The sequence below is a fragment of the Dreissena polymorpha genome, chromosome 8, assembly GCF_020536995.1.
Source record: "Dreissena polymorpha isolate Duluth1 chromosome 8, UMN_Dpol_1.0, whole genome shotgun sequence".
Taxonomy (NCBI): domain Eukaryota; kingdom Metazoa; phylum Mollusca; class Bivalvia; order Myida; family Dreissenidae; genus Dreissena; species Dreissena polymorpha.
The window spans coordinates 37,196,203-37,212,537 of NC_068362.1; the positions used below are offsets into that span (position 1 = coordinate 37,196,203).

General features: G+C 39.6%; 2 protein-coding genes across 15 annotated transcripts in view; one reads left to right on the forward strand and one right to left on the reverse strand.

The window, feature by feature from the left end:
• Positions 1-16,335, forward strand: part of LOC127841134 (uncharacterized protein CXorf38 homolog) — a 335,137-nt gene that overhangs the window by 158,313 nt on the left and 160,489 nt on the right. For 2 of the 10 annotated variants that reach the window (XM_052369727.1, XM_052369724.1), the window contains exon 2: positions 5,454-6,141. The exons of 3 other annotated variants lie outside the window; for them this stretch is intronic. In XM_052369727.1, the coding sequence (XP_052225687.1) occupies positions 5,566-6,141 (576 nt within the window). In that variant the 5' untranslated portion in view covers positions 5,454-5,565. Of the gene's footprint in view, positions 1-1,612; positions 1,734-5,453; positions 6,142-6,378; positions 6,538-16,335 lie in introns of those variants that run through there. 5 more of the 10 variants (XM_052369726.1, XM_052369720.1, XM_052369725.1 and 2 more) reach the window with 5 other exon arrangements.
• The window catches only part of LOC127841140 (zinc finger protein 600-like), a 188,286-nt gene that overhangs the window by 64,010 nt on the left and 107,941 nt on the right, over positions 1-16,335 (reverse strand). The gene's annotated exons all lie outside the window — the stretch shown is intronic.

Here is a 16,335-nt window from a genome sequence, read left to right on the forward strand (position 1 = left end):
TAACAGCATTTGATAAGGGTTATTTCGAATGCAGTATTTTAAAACGCAAGTATTGTACATCGGGAAAATGATCAACGATTTTATAAGTTCACACACGTCGTACATTGACAGGTAAATGTGTTGATTATTGCTACCTGTAATAGGATCTTCGTCAGACATAACGCCATTCAGCCATATAATTATGTGATAGCTTGTATGTTTGAATAATGGCTTTTATATAAATATGTGTAACCACAGAAGGTGCTCTTTGTTTGATGAAGGATGTGTACGGAATGGATATTTTTGTTTCTCCTGTCACATGCCTTTAAATCAGCCCGATAACCAGGTAACCTAATATCCCAAAAGATATTAGGCTAGATGACCACGTGACCTCGAATATCCGTCAGTTGCTGTCCGCGCATGCGCACGCCTGTACTATTTTCTATTTATAAAATATACTTGTTTTAAATTTAAAAAAATTACAACATACGTGTAAAGTACTGTTTGTTTAAAAAATATTATTTTAACAGCATAATTTCGTCTTTATGTATTGAATTAATAACGATTGACTCGATTTCTGTGTTGTTTAACAAGACGGAAGCTAGCCTAAGCGTTTTGCATGACATGACGTCACAATGTTTTTGCTGCGGCGTGTTTTTTCCCATATTAAATATTTAAACACAAAATACTGGAAAACTATATATTTTAGAAACATCGAATGTTGTAAATGTGACAGGATAAATAGAATAATAGGTTGGTGACGTGGATGGAGAATGGTTATCTGGCTCGTCTGAGTATCTTATCGGGTTCGCCTCTCTAGGTTACAAACATCTATTGACCGTTATGGACATAAGTTTGATGTCATTTTGTGTGAATTTTGATATATAACCCCTTTTATTTAGGATCGGTTTATTTGTGCCAAGTGCACATGAGCGGGAAGCCAAAAATAACTACTCTTTAAACATTAAAAAACCTGCTACTTAATGAATAATTGAATTCACTATGGCATATACAGTTTGAGGTAATTTAAGTCAAGAAAAAAGATGGTTAAGCTTGAGGCACGTGTTATATATACTATTGACCACTATAAATGTAAAAAATGTCAATTTTAAAGGCATACATGTCTATCACGATTAGCTTGATTTACATTCTAGCACGACACGCTGCTTCCCAGCAATCATGAGACGTCTTTTAGACGTCTTTATTTTGTTGTTTTACGGTCGCGACGTCGCCGCTAAATTAACAACGTCTTTTCAACGTCTTTTTAGCGATATGTTAATAACATCTATTTAAAGACGTCGACAATGCGTCTTTTTGGCGAGGAAAATAATGACGTCTTACGTCGAAAAGATGTCTTTTTACCGAAATAATAATGACGTCTTTTAAAAATATATATTTTCTATGAACACTCGTGAATTAAAATCGATAATCCACCGGATCCAACAAATATCCTCTATTTAATACAACTTTCGCTTTATTATTATCTGAATATTACTTAGTGAAAAAAGGTCAAAACATATAATATATATTCCTTCAACGTAAGGCATTTGATAGACGGAACTAGTTTTATCTGTACGCGGATATAAGTAGTTGACATCAAAGACATAAAGACGGGTACCAAAACGGAAGTCACGGGACTATGAGCTGTACGTGGTTATGGCGACCACCCGTTAATGGTAGTCGCCATTTTTGCAGATATATTTTCAGCGGTATCGGCGCGAATCTGAGTTTTATGGAAGGACTTTTACATGAAAGTATACGTGTACATTTATTATAGCATCTTTGTGTGGCTAATTATTTGCTTCGCATAAATTTGTTCATTTGAACTAGCATTTTATTGACTAGTTTCGATTTCCAATACTCTATTTTAACGACGGTACGTTTTGTATTTTATACCATAAAATCATCGTATTTGACGTGATATTTAATGCCGTGACGTTTCTCGAACTGTACATTTTAATATCATCCTGATTGCGGATTTACGATATACAATAGTTACTAGACATTAATACGTTACAGTACGACTGACGTACCAGTTTCTAAATTTAGACAATTAGTGTAAATTATAATTCTAAAAGTAGCTCTTTTTGGAATCCCTGATTTATTTGACTCATAACCTATATATAACGACACCCAATATTACAGACTCAGAAAACAGCCGTTGTATTCATTCTTTCATTTTAGTTGAAACGCTGATATCTACGACCAACGAAAAAGCTGTATGACCGAACATGAGACTGCTTTTGTAAATGGTTTAAGTACCTGTTATCGAACAGCACCTATAATCGGACGTTTTGTTTCGTTTCTTTATGCACATGGGTAAAAGTGTGCATGACGTCATCACATCGATAAACAAATGGTTGTACATAAAAATCATGACCTACTTGCCTGCTTAGCTTGAAACAAATGCGCCTAAACAGGTTAAAGGAATGCATTTATTGTTTTTTACTCGGTTTTATGTGTTGTTTGCTATTACTTTTAGAATTCATTTATCAAAACGTACATTTACTCACCAAAAAGCATATTTCCGTTTGCAATATTGATTGCAGCAGACGCACATTTTTACGCCGTGTCCGGGTCATGTGATAGTCATGTAACTTTGTATATACCGGAGTAGTATTTATGAAGAGTCCGGTAATAGGTCATGTTAACATCTAACACCATTTTGTTTTGTCTGCTAGAGGTGACAATAATCAGGGAATCATTGTATGAATTCTTGAAGGAAATTGGCTGGAAAACTTAACAGATAACGTATTCAAAGATTGAACTGTTAGTCATTTGTTAAAACAAAATGTTTTTGTCATTTTAAGTGTTTCAATTTTTATGTAATTTAAGGTAAGTTCTTAAGTGTTTGATAACTGGTTCGTCCACCATACATTACGACTAAGAGCTATGACTTGACTTTTCGCTCCATATTGTCCCCTTAACTTTGGGAGGCGTTAACTGAAAAAGTGGAAAATGTGAGAAAGTAAAATAGTTCTTCTTGTTTTATAAATTTGAATTTATATAAAAACGTCTAATGTTTAACAATCATAAATGTTAGACATTTAAGACAGCATCAAACATTTAATTAGAATTGCAAAATTAGAAATTAGAATTCTCTTGAGGGTAGATCTATATGTCTGTGCAGTATTATACATATAAAGAACTAGTTCATTCTAGTTTAATACTTCTTGTGTACAAACCAAACAAAAATATGTTATATCATTGCCGAAAATTTATATATTATGTATTATTCATTGAAGTATATGAAAATATGCCACAATATTGACACTGACGCAGACTTGTTTGAATACATTAACACCAGTTCTAATTCTTATGATAATATAAAATGTGATACATCATGTTTTTTTTCCTTCTTTGAGACCCGTCGAATATCGACCCTTTCGCCTAGACATCGGGCCTTTCCCCTAAACGTTATTTTTCCCCAAACAATGAAATCTAAAAAAAAATATTTTCAAAACCTTTTATTATATTAGTTAACCTGATCCAATGTAAAAACGATGAATATTGAATAATCAAATTATCTGTTGCCATGAATTTGTTTTAAAAACAGTAAAATATGTTAAATTGATTATTTAATACTCCGTATTATCCCCAAAATCTTGCGTTTCGCGCGATTTTTTCCCACTAAAAAAAGGCCAGGCTCTTTCCCCAAAATCAGATAAAAAAACATGTACATTGTAATGGCTGCTGTGGCATGCCTTCTAATTAGTAAGTAATGGTTTATGTTAATATATAATTATGTATTTATTTATTCAAATCTCATCCATGTTAACATTTTATACATAGGCAAATGGACATAAAACCACACATAACCATTCCTCGTAGAATTATAAGAGACTGTATACATTGAACACATTTAATAGACAGTGCATGCACATACCCAACTTGATTTAAAAAGACTTGTGAAATTTGCACAGTAATAGTAAATCTTTCATACACAGAGATATGTTAAATGTTTACATATCCCGGGTTTTCATGGGCCTGTCATTAAAATATTCAAAGCACATATTATAAGTCTCCCAAGGCCTGACCTGAAGTGTTAAAATAATCCTTAATACAATGCATTTGCAGAATAGTATATATTGATATGGTGGGCATGTACTAGTCATTATGTCTAAGGTGAACTGCATACTGAATTATATCTGAGCAGGGATATCCGCCTTCTGACATTACAACAATCCTATAGAATACTGAGTAGTATATATTGATATGGAGGGCACGTACAAGTCATTATGTCTAAGGCGAACTGCATACTGAATTATATCTGAGCAGGGATATCCGCCTTCTGACATTATAACAATCCTATAGAATACTGAGTGGTATATATTGATATGGAGGGCATGTACTAGTCATTATGTCTAAGGTGAACTGCATACTGAATTATATCTGAGCAGGGATATCCACCTATGACATTACAACAATCCTATAGTTTAAAGCTGCTACGTCCAGTTTAATGTTGTTTGTTTGCAAAACAATATGTTGTTTATTAAATTTACATATTTCAACATTGATGTTCAAAGACAAGTCGACGGTAATTTACTATTGTGGATTACATTGTAAAGCGTTTATTTCAATGGTTATATGAGTTTTGTTCGTTAAGAAAGTTCATTCGTATATAGATATTGTTGATAAGAAAGCCCTTTTCACACATTTAAACGGATATATAATTGATAAATTATACGTATTGCTCTTTAAATCCACGACATAAGGATTTACAGTAAAAACGTTAATGCAGATATAGCACTTACCTGCACCTTACATGCATCGATTTTCGCGCAAAATGCGGAGAGCGACATACGGAAAACAGACATTAAACTGCAAAGTTTTACGTGTATGACAATTTACTATTTATTTAAAAAAATAGTTTTATGCAATATACTTTTACTTAACATGTTATTTAGTAGTAATGACAATATTGCATATTAAATGCATCTGCACATTCGTGCAAACAAAACAGTTAATGACAATATACGTATTGTTAAACGTTTTTAAAATCGAGAGTAATTTGAACAATTAGGATCTGTTATGATTCTTCAATGAATTTATAAAACGTGTCCAAACAATACGCACTTTTGTTAAACGTTGTTAAAAATCAATTATATGCAATGCACATCGCGTACATGTTTGATGATTCATTCAAAATGTTTCGACATATTTCAGAATTCTCATCGTCATTGAATGTACTTTTACCTTTGGATCTGTTCGCGAGAGTTCATGCTTACAATATTGATATAGGACTTAAAATTTCTAATCACTATGCGGGACAAACCGTCAGGACATGGAACCTCATTGTTAGGAATATTATAATAATTCATATACATGGACTCGATTTAAGCCAGCTAGTTTCACAAAAAACATAACAAGCACGATTCTTTTTTTCAAACAACAAACGATACCATATGTACACTGTGTTATATAAAATATAGTGCAATATGCTGTCACTATTCTTTATTTTTCGTATGTTTCAGGTTTGAAATGATTCATATATGATATGGAACTTGAAATTAAAATGGCCTTTAGGAATTCAACGTGTCTGCAAGCATTGTTTGTATGAATTGCTTGGAGAATAAGACGTGAACAATGGCGAGACTTGGGGATGTTTTCGGCGTCAAAGAAATGACGAACTGGTTGAAGGCATGGCTGGCATTGAACATTACAAAGGATGGGTTGCATGAGTTCGTTGACAGAGAAGTAAAACAGTTTCAGACAGGAATATATCAAAACATCACGTCAACATTAGGTCTGTCGGCGAATACAACATGTACAAGCTGCTTGACTGCTAATATATTACCATGCCCCACACAAGGGGTATGCAAGAAAAGCGGGAGGAAATCATATATATGCATGCATGACACACCAAGCAAACGGTATCGACCTTGTCCACTTAGCATTTGCGAGAAAGTTCGTGACCATATTAAGAACGATCATCGGTTCAATGGACCCTCGTGGAAAAACACCTGTGCTGAGCAATGGGCGTGCAATCACTGGCAAATTGGAAAATGTTTTATGCCCCCAGATGGATATATTGGAGTGACGTCTATTCGGGATACAGATTTCAACGGTGTCATTAGTGTAATGTTGAACTGTAAACACTTTGATAACCTGATGTCATTTAGCATAGCACCGATGTCGGTTAGTCCGTGTCTTTTATCTAAGGTAACTATTTAACAGAGCATGCATGGCTTTTAAAGAGAACAAACATTGTGTGTATGTAAATAATATGCATAGTATAAAAACCGATAGCTCCATGATTAAATTATTTCAAAATATGCCTTTTTAGTATTTTCAGACTATTATATCTTGTTCTTTTGTGCACTTTACATGCCATAGTACTTCCATATACATATATACATATTATGCATATGTTTCCTCATTTGAAATCACGTTTTACAGGCACGTGACATTGGCAAAGCTGTCCGACATTCTCCATCGTGTGAAGTAACAGACTCTGACCTCAACGACTATTTTAATACACTAGAAACAATGCTCAATGATTCCAAGACACTAGCAAACGACAGTAGCGCACAAGATGCGGTCAGCAAGTTGAATCTGGTAACACATATTTTTGTTATGAATTTGAGTTTGTATAAAGTGAACTCAGTATTTAAAAAGCGAACGCGATATTGCAAAAAAGTTGGCAATGTAATGTTGATGTGGGTATCTAATGATAAGTTCAAACTTTTTTCTGATTTTTTTGCTGCATATTTATTGAACAGCTTGTAAGTACAGTACAGAAAGCGTGTACTTGAACAAAAGCCACACGTCGCGGTGTTAACCACACTGTAGCCAGCCCCCAAAACGACCTCCGATATGTGTGTTTGGGTCAGCCGTCACGGTGGCCGCTGGTCGAAATACGAACACCGTGAAACATCAAAAACGGACATTATATTTCGCGGTGTTGACCGTGTCCGACTTACAAATAAATGTAGTACAACAAAAATGTATACAGTCGTTAATCATAGTCATAAATATTATTTTGATAAGAACTGCATCAACCGTGAAAATTCTCTGTGTTTTTGTAAATAAATTGCAAGTAGGTCACGTAGCATAACAAGATTACACATGGCTAAAAAAAAGAAACTATTATAATTAGTAAACTAAAACGCAAAGAGAACTCATAAACACGTATGGAAATAAGACTATAGTGAGAATTAAATTGATTTAAATTCCATACATATTCTAGTCGTATAAACGTGTTTATTATCATTTAATAAATCGTCCATTTTTTCAGAATATTATAAATAAATTTTCGGAATACGCTTCTGAAATTAAATACGCTTGTAGATAGGCCGTTAATTTTAAACATTACGAAGTGCCCGATGCGCACACATCCCGGAACAGTATTTATACATATTCAATTGTAATACACCTGTCTCGATTGGACATCAATTTCATCGTAACTTTAAATAGAAACATACTGGATGTTCACTCGACATTTAAGAAAAATGGCGGCCGAATATGTTTATGCAAATTTTTTAACACTTGAATCGTTACTTGAGTAGATTTTTGGACTCAGAGCCGGTTTATTTACCTTGGAATTTTCGAAGATATCACATCTTCTTTATCAGCTGATCACTGGTTCACTGACGTCACAGTCACATGACTGGTGAAGCGTCACGTGATAGGAGGAGACTGTCATACATCCGGGGTAGCTCGAGTCCATCGTTCCTGTTAAGTGATTGCCGCCGATGTTTGATCTCAATTGCTTCTTTCACTTTGCGTTTCCATATAATGTTCTTCGGAAGTGAGTACTTTGGTGTTGTTTGGGTTGATCGTGTGTCCAGTTTGTTTGCAATGTTCATATATAGCGGAAGAAGTTCGTGTAAGGTGTTCTTTCAATCTAGTGTCAAATTGTCTCGCTGTTTCACCTACATAGTCATTTTCCATAGAGGAAAAACCCCTGTAACAGAAGAAAAAGACCAAAGAAAGGAAAACAAACATGTGAAATCCGCTTTAAGAACCAACGGATACCCGGACTGGATATTTAGACTACCCAAAAAGAAAGAAAAAGTAGTAGACAAAGATGAGGAACACAAAATAGTCCTATGGCAGGCATATCTCACATCAGGAGCACTTCAGAAGTATTGGCAAGAGTATTCAGAAAACATGGAGCCGACATCTTCCATAAACCCTTCAATTCCATCAAACAGAACCTCACAAAAGTTAGAGACAAAACAGACAAAATGAAGAAATGTGGTGTTATATATTATGTCCAATGTGAGGATTGTGAAAATGACTATGTAGGTGAAACAGCGAGGCAATTTGACACAAGATTGAAAGAACACCTTACACGAACTTCTTCCGCTATATATGAACATTGTAAACAAACTGGACACAAGATCAACCCTAACAATACCAATGTACTTACTTCCGAAAAACATCTATGGAAACCCAAAGTGAAAGAAGCAATTAAGATCAGACAGCGGCGGATATCACCTTAAAGGGGCGAGGGACTCGAGCAACCCCGGGTGTATGACAGTCTCCTCGTATCACGTGACCCTTCCCTGGTCATGTGACTTTGGCGTCAGTGAACCAGTGATCAGCTGATGAAGAAGATGTGCTATTTTCGAAAATTCCAAGGTAAATAAACCGTCTCTGAGTCCCAGAATCTTCTCAAGAATGCATCAACCAGAGCAGAGAAACCTACATGAACGTACGTTAATCGTTAGTTTAAGCAAGATTTTGATCTTGAAAATAAGGTCCTGATTATACGACATTATGGGGCAATCGATAGAGTCTTTAAAAGTAGTAAGAATTCGGAAATCGATAAAGTCGTAATAGTACGTATGTTATCGGGGAATAGCTAGAGTCTGGATAATACATGTACGTATCTATGTGCATGATGTGGGAAAGGGTTAAAGAACGCACAACCTTGCGATGATCACGAGTGTTCTTAGTAACGATAGCATGCAATCGCGGTGTTAACGGGTGTCCATCTAACACCGGGGGCAATAGGGTGTCCACCCCCGCGAAAAAACACCCTTCGGGAAAAGTGCACACCGCTGACGGGTGTTTTTGTTCAAGTACACGCTTTCTGTACTGTATGCGCATAATTCTTAAAAGTGGCGTCTAAACAAACAAGAAAGAGAAAAAATAATAAAAACTACTGACTTGTCACTAGCTTTTGTTGTAGTTGTAGTAATAGTAGTAGTAGTAGTAGTAGTAGTAGTAGTAGTAGTAGTAGTAGTAGTAGTAGTAGTAGTAGTAGTAGTAGTGGTAGTGGTAGTAGTAGTAGTAGTAGTAGTAGTAATAGTAGTAGTAGTAGTAGTAGTAGTAGTAGTAGTAGTACTAGTAGTAGTAGTAGTAGAAGTAGTAGTAGTAGTAGAAGAAGTAGTAGTAGTAGTAGTAGTAGTAGAAGAAGAAGTAGTATTAGTAGTAGATGTAGAAGTAGTAGTAGTAGCAGGAGCAGCATATAGCATTTTATGAATTAAGTTATTAGCTAAGTATCTTTAATTTCACAATTTATTTTTCTAGTTACGAAATGAGAGCACTATTTCATTGGCGGAAATGAGTCACCTGCTGAAAGATGCACACGAGACTTTAGGAAAGGCTGAAAACGTTACCAAGGAGCGCAAGGCACAAATGGAATCATACATGGAACAACTGAAGACAAAACTAGATGAGCACGCTGAAACACTTAAAGCAAATATTACAGAACATGCAAATGCGTGCACAGTAGAAAGTAAAAGACTCTTTAATGAACATGCAAACACATGTACAGAAGAAAGTAAAATAAACTTAACGGAACATGTAAACACACTGAAAAAGTCCATACAAGATATTCAAGGAGCTATCTCGTCGAAGAAAAAAAGCGACTATGAAAATAAAGTCGAAGGTAAAACGATTGATATATTCAATAGAATATGTCTTTATTATACCCCCACAAATGAAGTTTAGGATATAGGGTGGTTACCGATTTGCAATCGAAGAATCAAGAGTTGTGCCCCCATTGATTGAATTAATGAATTTCTCCATCCAGAGCTGTTTCATGATACATGCAACATCCAAGCACAAACAATGCAAGGTACATGCAGCTGACATTTGTCTAAGAAAATTTAAACCTGGATGTTCATGTCATTTACGTGATCAAGAATGATCTGATATGAGTAGCAATACACAAATGTACAGATACAATGTCTGACATATCCGTTTTACTGATACATACTTCCTACTCAATACGACCATGCCTGGTACACCTGCTGTACTGACACTGACTTCACACTGCCATGTCAGGCACACCCGCTGTATCTACACTGACCTCCTACTACCCTGTCTTGCACACCTGTTGTACTGATACTGACTTCCTACTACCATGCCAGGCACACCTGTTATACTGACACAGACTCTGTTACCATGTCTAGCCCACCTGTTGTACATACACTGACTACCTACTACCATTTCTGGCACACCTATTGTACTGATACTGACTTCCTACTACCATGCCTGGCATACCTGTTATACTGACACAGACTCTGTTACCATGTCTAGCCCACCTGCTGTACATACACTGACTGCCTACTACCATGTCTGCTTCACTGACACTGACTACATACTAACATGCCTGGCACGCTCTTTTTACTGATACCGACTCTGGTACCATGTCTGGCCGACCTGCTGAACTGACACTGACTTCCAACTACCATGCCTGGCACAATCACTTTACTGATACTGACTATTCTACCATGTCTGGCCCACCTACTGAATTGACACTGACTTCCTATAACCAAGTCAGACTAACCCGCTGTACTGATACTGGCTTTCTGCTGGCATGTCTGGTACACCCTTTGTACTGATACTGACTTTCTTCTACCTGTCTGGTACACCCTTTGTACTGATTCTGACTCTGCTACCATGTCTGGTCAACCTGCTGTACTGACACTGACGTCCTACTACCATGTCTAGAACACACTTTGTATTGAAACTGACTTCCTACTTACATTTTTGGTACACCATTTATACTGATACTGACTCTTCTACCATGTCTGGCCCACCTGCTGTACTGAAACTTACTTCATACTTCCTTATCAGGCACACACGCTGTACTGATACTGACTCTTTGCTACCATGTCTGGTACACCCTCTGTACTGATACTGACTTCCTACCACCATGTCTGGTAAACCCGTTGTACTGAAACTGACTTCCTACTACCATTTCTGGCACACCTGCAGCTGCTGTACTGACACTGACATCCTACAACCATGCCTGGCACACGCATTGTACTAATGCTGACCCTCTGCTACCATGTCTAGCCCTTGTGCTGTACAGAAACGGACTTCCTACTACTATGCCTGGCACGCATACTATACTGAAATTGACTCTCTGCTGCCTAGTCTTACCCATGTGCGGTACTGATACTGACTCTTCTACCATGTCTGGCCCACCTGCTGTACTGACACTGACTTCCTACTACCATGCCTGGCACACCCATGGTACTGATAATAATACTTTGCTACCATATCTGGCCCACCTGCTTTACTTACACTGACTATCTTCTACCATGTATGGAAACCCCTTTGTACTGATAATGACTCTGCTACCATATCCCGTCCACCTGCTGTAATGACAATGACTTTCTAATACCATGTCTTGTACACCCATTGTACTGATACTTACATTCTACTACCATGTCTGGTCCACATGCTGTACTGACACTGACTCTCCTCTTCCATGTCTGGCCCACTTGCTGTACTGACACTGACTTCCTTCTACCATTTCTGGTACACTCTTTGTACTGATACTGACTTTCTGCTGCCATGTCTGAGACACGCTTTGTACTGATACTGACTTTCTTGTACCTTTCTGGTACACCCTTTGAACTGATACTGACTCTTCTACCATGTCTGGCCCACCTGCTGTACTGACAATGACTTCCTACTACCATGTCAGGCACACCCGCTGTACAGATACTGACTCGCTGCTACCATGTCTGGTACACCTTTTGAACTGAAACTGACTTCCTACTACCATGTCTGGGCCACCTATTGTACTGATACTGACTTCCTACAACCATGTCTGCCACACGCATTGTACTGATACTGACACACTGCTTACATGTCTGGCCCACCTGCTGTACTGACACTGACTTCCTACTACCATGTCTGGTACACCCATTGTACTGAAACTGACTTTCTGCTACCTAGTCTGGCCCTTGTTCTGTACTGATACTGACTCTGCTACCATGTCTGGTCCACCTGCTGTACTGACACTGACTTCCTACTACTATTCCTGGAACACCCAAGGTATTGATACTGATTCTCTGCTACCATGTCTGGCCCAACTGCTGTACTGACACTGACTCTCTTCTTCAATGTAGTGTGCACAATTTGTACTGATACTGTTATCATATCTGGCCTACCTGCTATACTGACATCGACTTCCTAATATCATGCCTTGTACACCCAGTGTACTGATACTTACTCTCTGCTACCATGTCCCGTCCACCTGCTGTACCGTCACTGACTCTTCTCTACCATGTCTTGCCCACCTGCTGTACTGACACTGACTTCCTTCTTCCATGTCTGGTACACCTTTTGTAATGACACTGACTTCCAACTACCATGCCCGGCACGCCAATTGTACTGATACTGACTGGCTGCTGCCATGTCTGGCCCACCTGCTGTTCCGACACTGACTCCTTACAACCATGTCTGGTACACCTTTTGTGCTGATACCGACACTTGCTACCATGACTTGCACATCTGCTATAGTGACATTGACTTCCTACTACCATGCCTGGCACGCCCATTGTACCGATACTTACTCTCTGATACCATGTCTCGCACACCTGCTTTACTGATACTGACTTCCTACTAACATATCTGGAACACCCTATGTACGGATATTGACTTTCTGCCACCATGTCTGGAACACATGTTGTACTGACACTTACTTCCTAGTGCCATTTCTGGTACACCAATTGTACTGATACTGGCTACCTAGTGCCATGTGTAGCGAACCCATTCTACTGACACTGACGACTACCATGCCTGGCACACCCATTGTAATGACACTGACTCTCTGCTACCATGTCTGGCCCACCTGCTGTACTGGCACTGACTTCCTTCCACCATGCCTCGTACACCCGTTAATGGGATACCGACTGTCTGCTACCATGTCTGGTATACCCTTTGTACTGATGCGGACTCTGCGACCATGTCTAACCCGCCTACTGTATTGACACTGACCTCCTACAACCATGTCTAGCACGCCCACTCTACTGACACTGACTCCCTACTACAATGCCTGCCAAACCTGCTATACCGACACTGACTTCCTACTACGATGTCTGGAACACCCGTTTTACTCACAATGACTCCCTACTACCATGTCTAGCACACCCGTTGTACTGACACTGACTTCCTACAACAATTCCTGGCACACCCATTGTACTGATACTGACTCTGCTACCATGTATGGCCCACCTGTTGTACTGACACAGACTTCCTACTTCCATGTCTGGTACACCCATTTTATTGATACGAACACTGTTACCATGTCTGGCCCACCTGCTGTACTCTACCTGACCTCCTTTTACAATGTCTGATACACCCATTTAACTTATACCGAATCTCCGCTACCATGTCTGGCCCACCTGTTGTACTGACACTGACTCCCTGCTACCATGTCTGGTACACAATTTCTTCTGATACTGACTTCCTACTACAATGTCTGGCCCACCTGTTGTACTAACACTGACTCCCTACTACCATTTTAGGCCCACCTGCTGTATTGACACTGACTTCCTACTACCATGTCTACCCCACTCGTTGTACTGACACTGACTCCCTACTACCATGTCTGGTACACCTACTGTACTGACACTGACTTCCTACTACCATGTCTTACTCACCCGTTGTAGTGACACTGACTCCCTACTACCATGTCTGGTGCACCTGCTGTACTGACACTGACTTCTTACTACCATTTCTGATACACCTTTTGTACTGATACTGACTCTACGACCATTTCTGGCCCACCTGCTGTACTGACACTTACTTCTCCTACTTCCATGCCTGGCTAGCACGCCCATTGTACTGATACTGACTCTCTGCTACCATATCTAGCCAACCTGCTGTACTGACACTTACTCCTTACTACCATTTCTGATACACCTTTTGTACTGATACTGACTCTACGACCATTTCTGGCCCACCTGCTGTACTGACACTTACTTCTCCTACTTCCATGCCTGGCTAGCACGCCCATTGTACTGATACTGACTCTCTGCTACCATATCTAGCCAACCTGCTGTACTTACACTGTCTTCCTACTACAATGTCTGGTACACCCGTTGTACTGACACTGACTACCTACTACCATGTTTGGTACACCCTTTGTACTGATACTGACTCTGCTACCATGTCTGGCCCACCAGCTGTACTGAAACTTACTTCATACTACAATGTCGTGCACACCCTTTGTACTGATACTGAGTCTGCTTGCATGTCTGGCCAACCGGCTGTACTGACACTAACTGCCTACTACCATGCCTGACACAACCATTGCACTGACACGGACTTCCTATTACCATGTCTGGTACATTCTTTGTACTTATGCTTCCATGTCTGGCCCACCTGCTGCACTGACACTGACTTCCTTCAACCATGTCTGACTCACCTGTTGTACTGACACTGACTCTACTACCATGGTACACGTGCTGTACTGACACTGATTTCCTACTACCATGTGTGACTCACCCTTTGTACTGACACTGACTCCCTACTACCAAGTCTGGTACACATGCTGTACTGACACCGACTTCCTACTACGATGTCTGGAACACCCGTTTTACTCACAATGACTCCCTACTGCCATATCTAGCACACCCGTTGTACTGACACTGACTTCCTACAACAATTCCTGTAACACTCATTGTACTGATACTGACTTTGCTACCATGTATGGCCCACCTGTTGTACTGACACAGACTTCCTACTTCCATGTCTGGTACACCCATTTTATTGATACGAACACTGTTACCATGTCTGGCCCACCTGCTGTACTCTACCTGACCTCCTTTAACAATGTCTGATACACCCATTGTACTTATACCGAATCTCTGCTACCATGTCTGGCACACCTGTTGTACTGACACTGACTCCCTGCTACCATGTCTGGTACACAATTTCTTTTGATACTGACTTCCTACTACAATGTCTGGCCCACCTGTTGTACTAACACTGACTCCCTACTACCATTTTAGGCCCACCTGCTGTATTGACACTGACTTCCTACTACCATGTCTACCCCACTCGTTGTACTGACACTGACTCCCTACTACCATGTCTGGTACACCTGCTGTACTGACACTTACTTTCTACTACCATGTCTTACTCACCCGTTGTAGTGACACTGACTCCCTACTACCATGTCTGGTGCACCTGCTGTACTGACACTGTCTTCTTACTACCATTTCTGATACACCTTTTGTACTGATACTGACTCTACGACCATTTCTGGCCCACCTGCTGTTCTGACACTTACTTCTCCTACTTCCATGCCTGGCTAGCACGCCCATTGTACTGATACTGACTCTCTGCTACCATATCTAGCCAACCTGCTGTACTGACACTGACTTCTTACTACCATTTCTGATACACCTTTTGTACTAATACTGACTCTACGACCATTTCTGGCCCACCTGCTGTACTGACACTTACTTCTCCTACTTCCATGCCTGGCTAGCACGCCCATTGTACTGATACTGACTCTCTGCTACCATATCTAGCCAACCTGCTGTACTTACACTGTCTTCCTACTACAATGTCTGGTACACCCGTTGTACTGACATTGACTACCTACTACCATGTCTGGTACACCCATTTTACTAATACTAACTCTGCTACTATGTCTGACCCACCTGATGTACTGACACTGACTTCCTACTTCCATGTCTGGTACACCATTTGTACTGATACTGACTCTGCTACCATGTCTGGCCCACCAGCTGTACTGAAACTTACTTTATACTACAATGTCGTGCACACCCTTTGTACTGATACTGAGTCTGCTTGCATGTCTGGCCAACCGGCTGTACTGACACTAACTGCCTACTACCATGCCTGACACAACCATTGCACTGACACGGACTTCCTATTACCATGTCTGGTACATTCTTTGTACTTATGCTTCCATGTCTGGCCCACCTGCTGCACTGACACTGACTCTACTACCATGGTACACGTGCTGTACTGAAACTGATTTCCTACTACCATGTGTGACTCACCCTTTGTACTGACACTGACTCCCTACTACCAAGTCTGGTACACATGCTGTACTGACACTGACTTCCTACTACCATGTCTGGTACACCCTTTGTACCGATACTCACTCTGTTACCATGTCTTGCC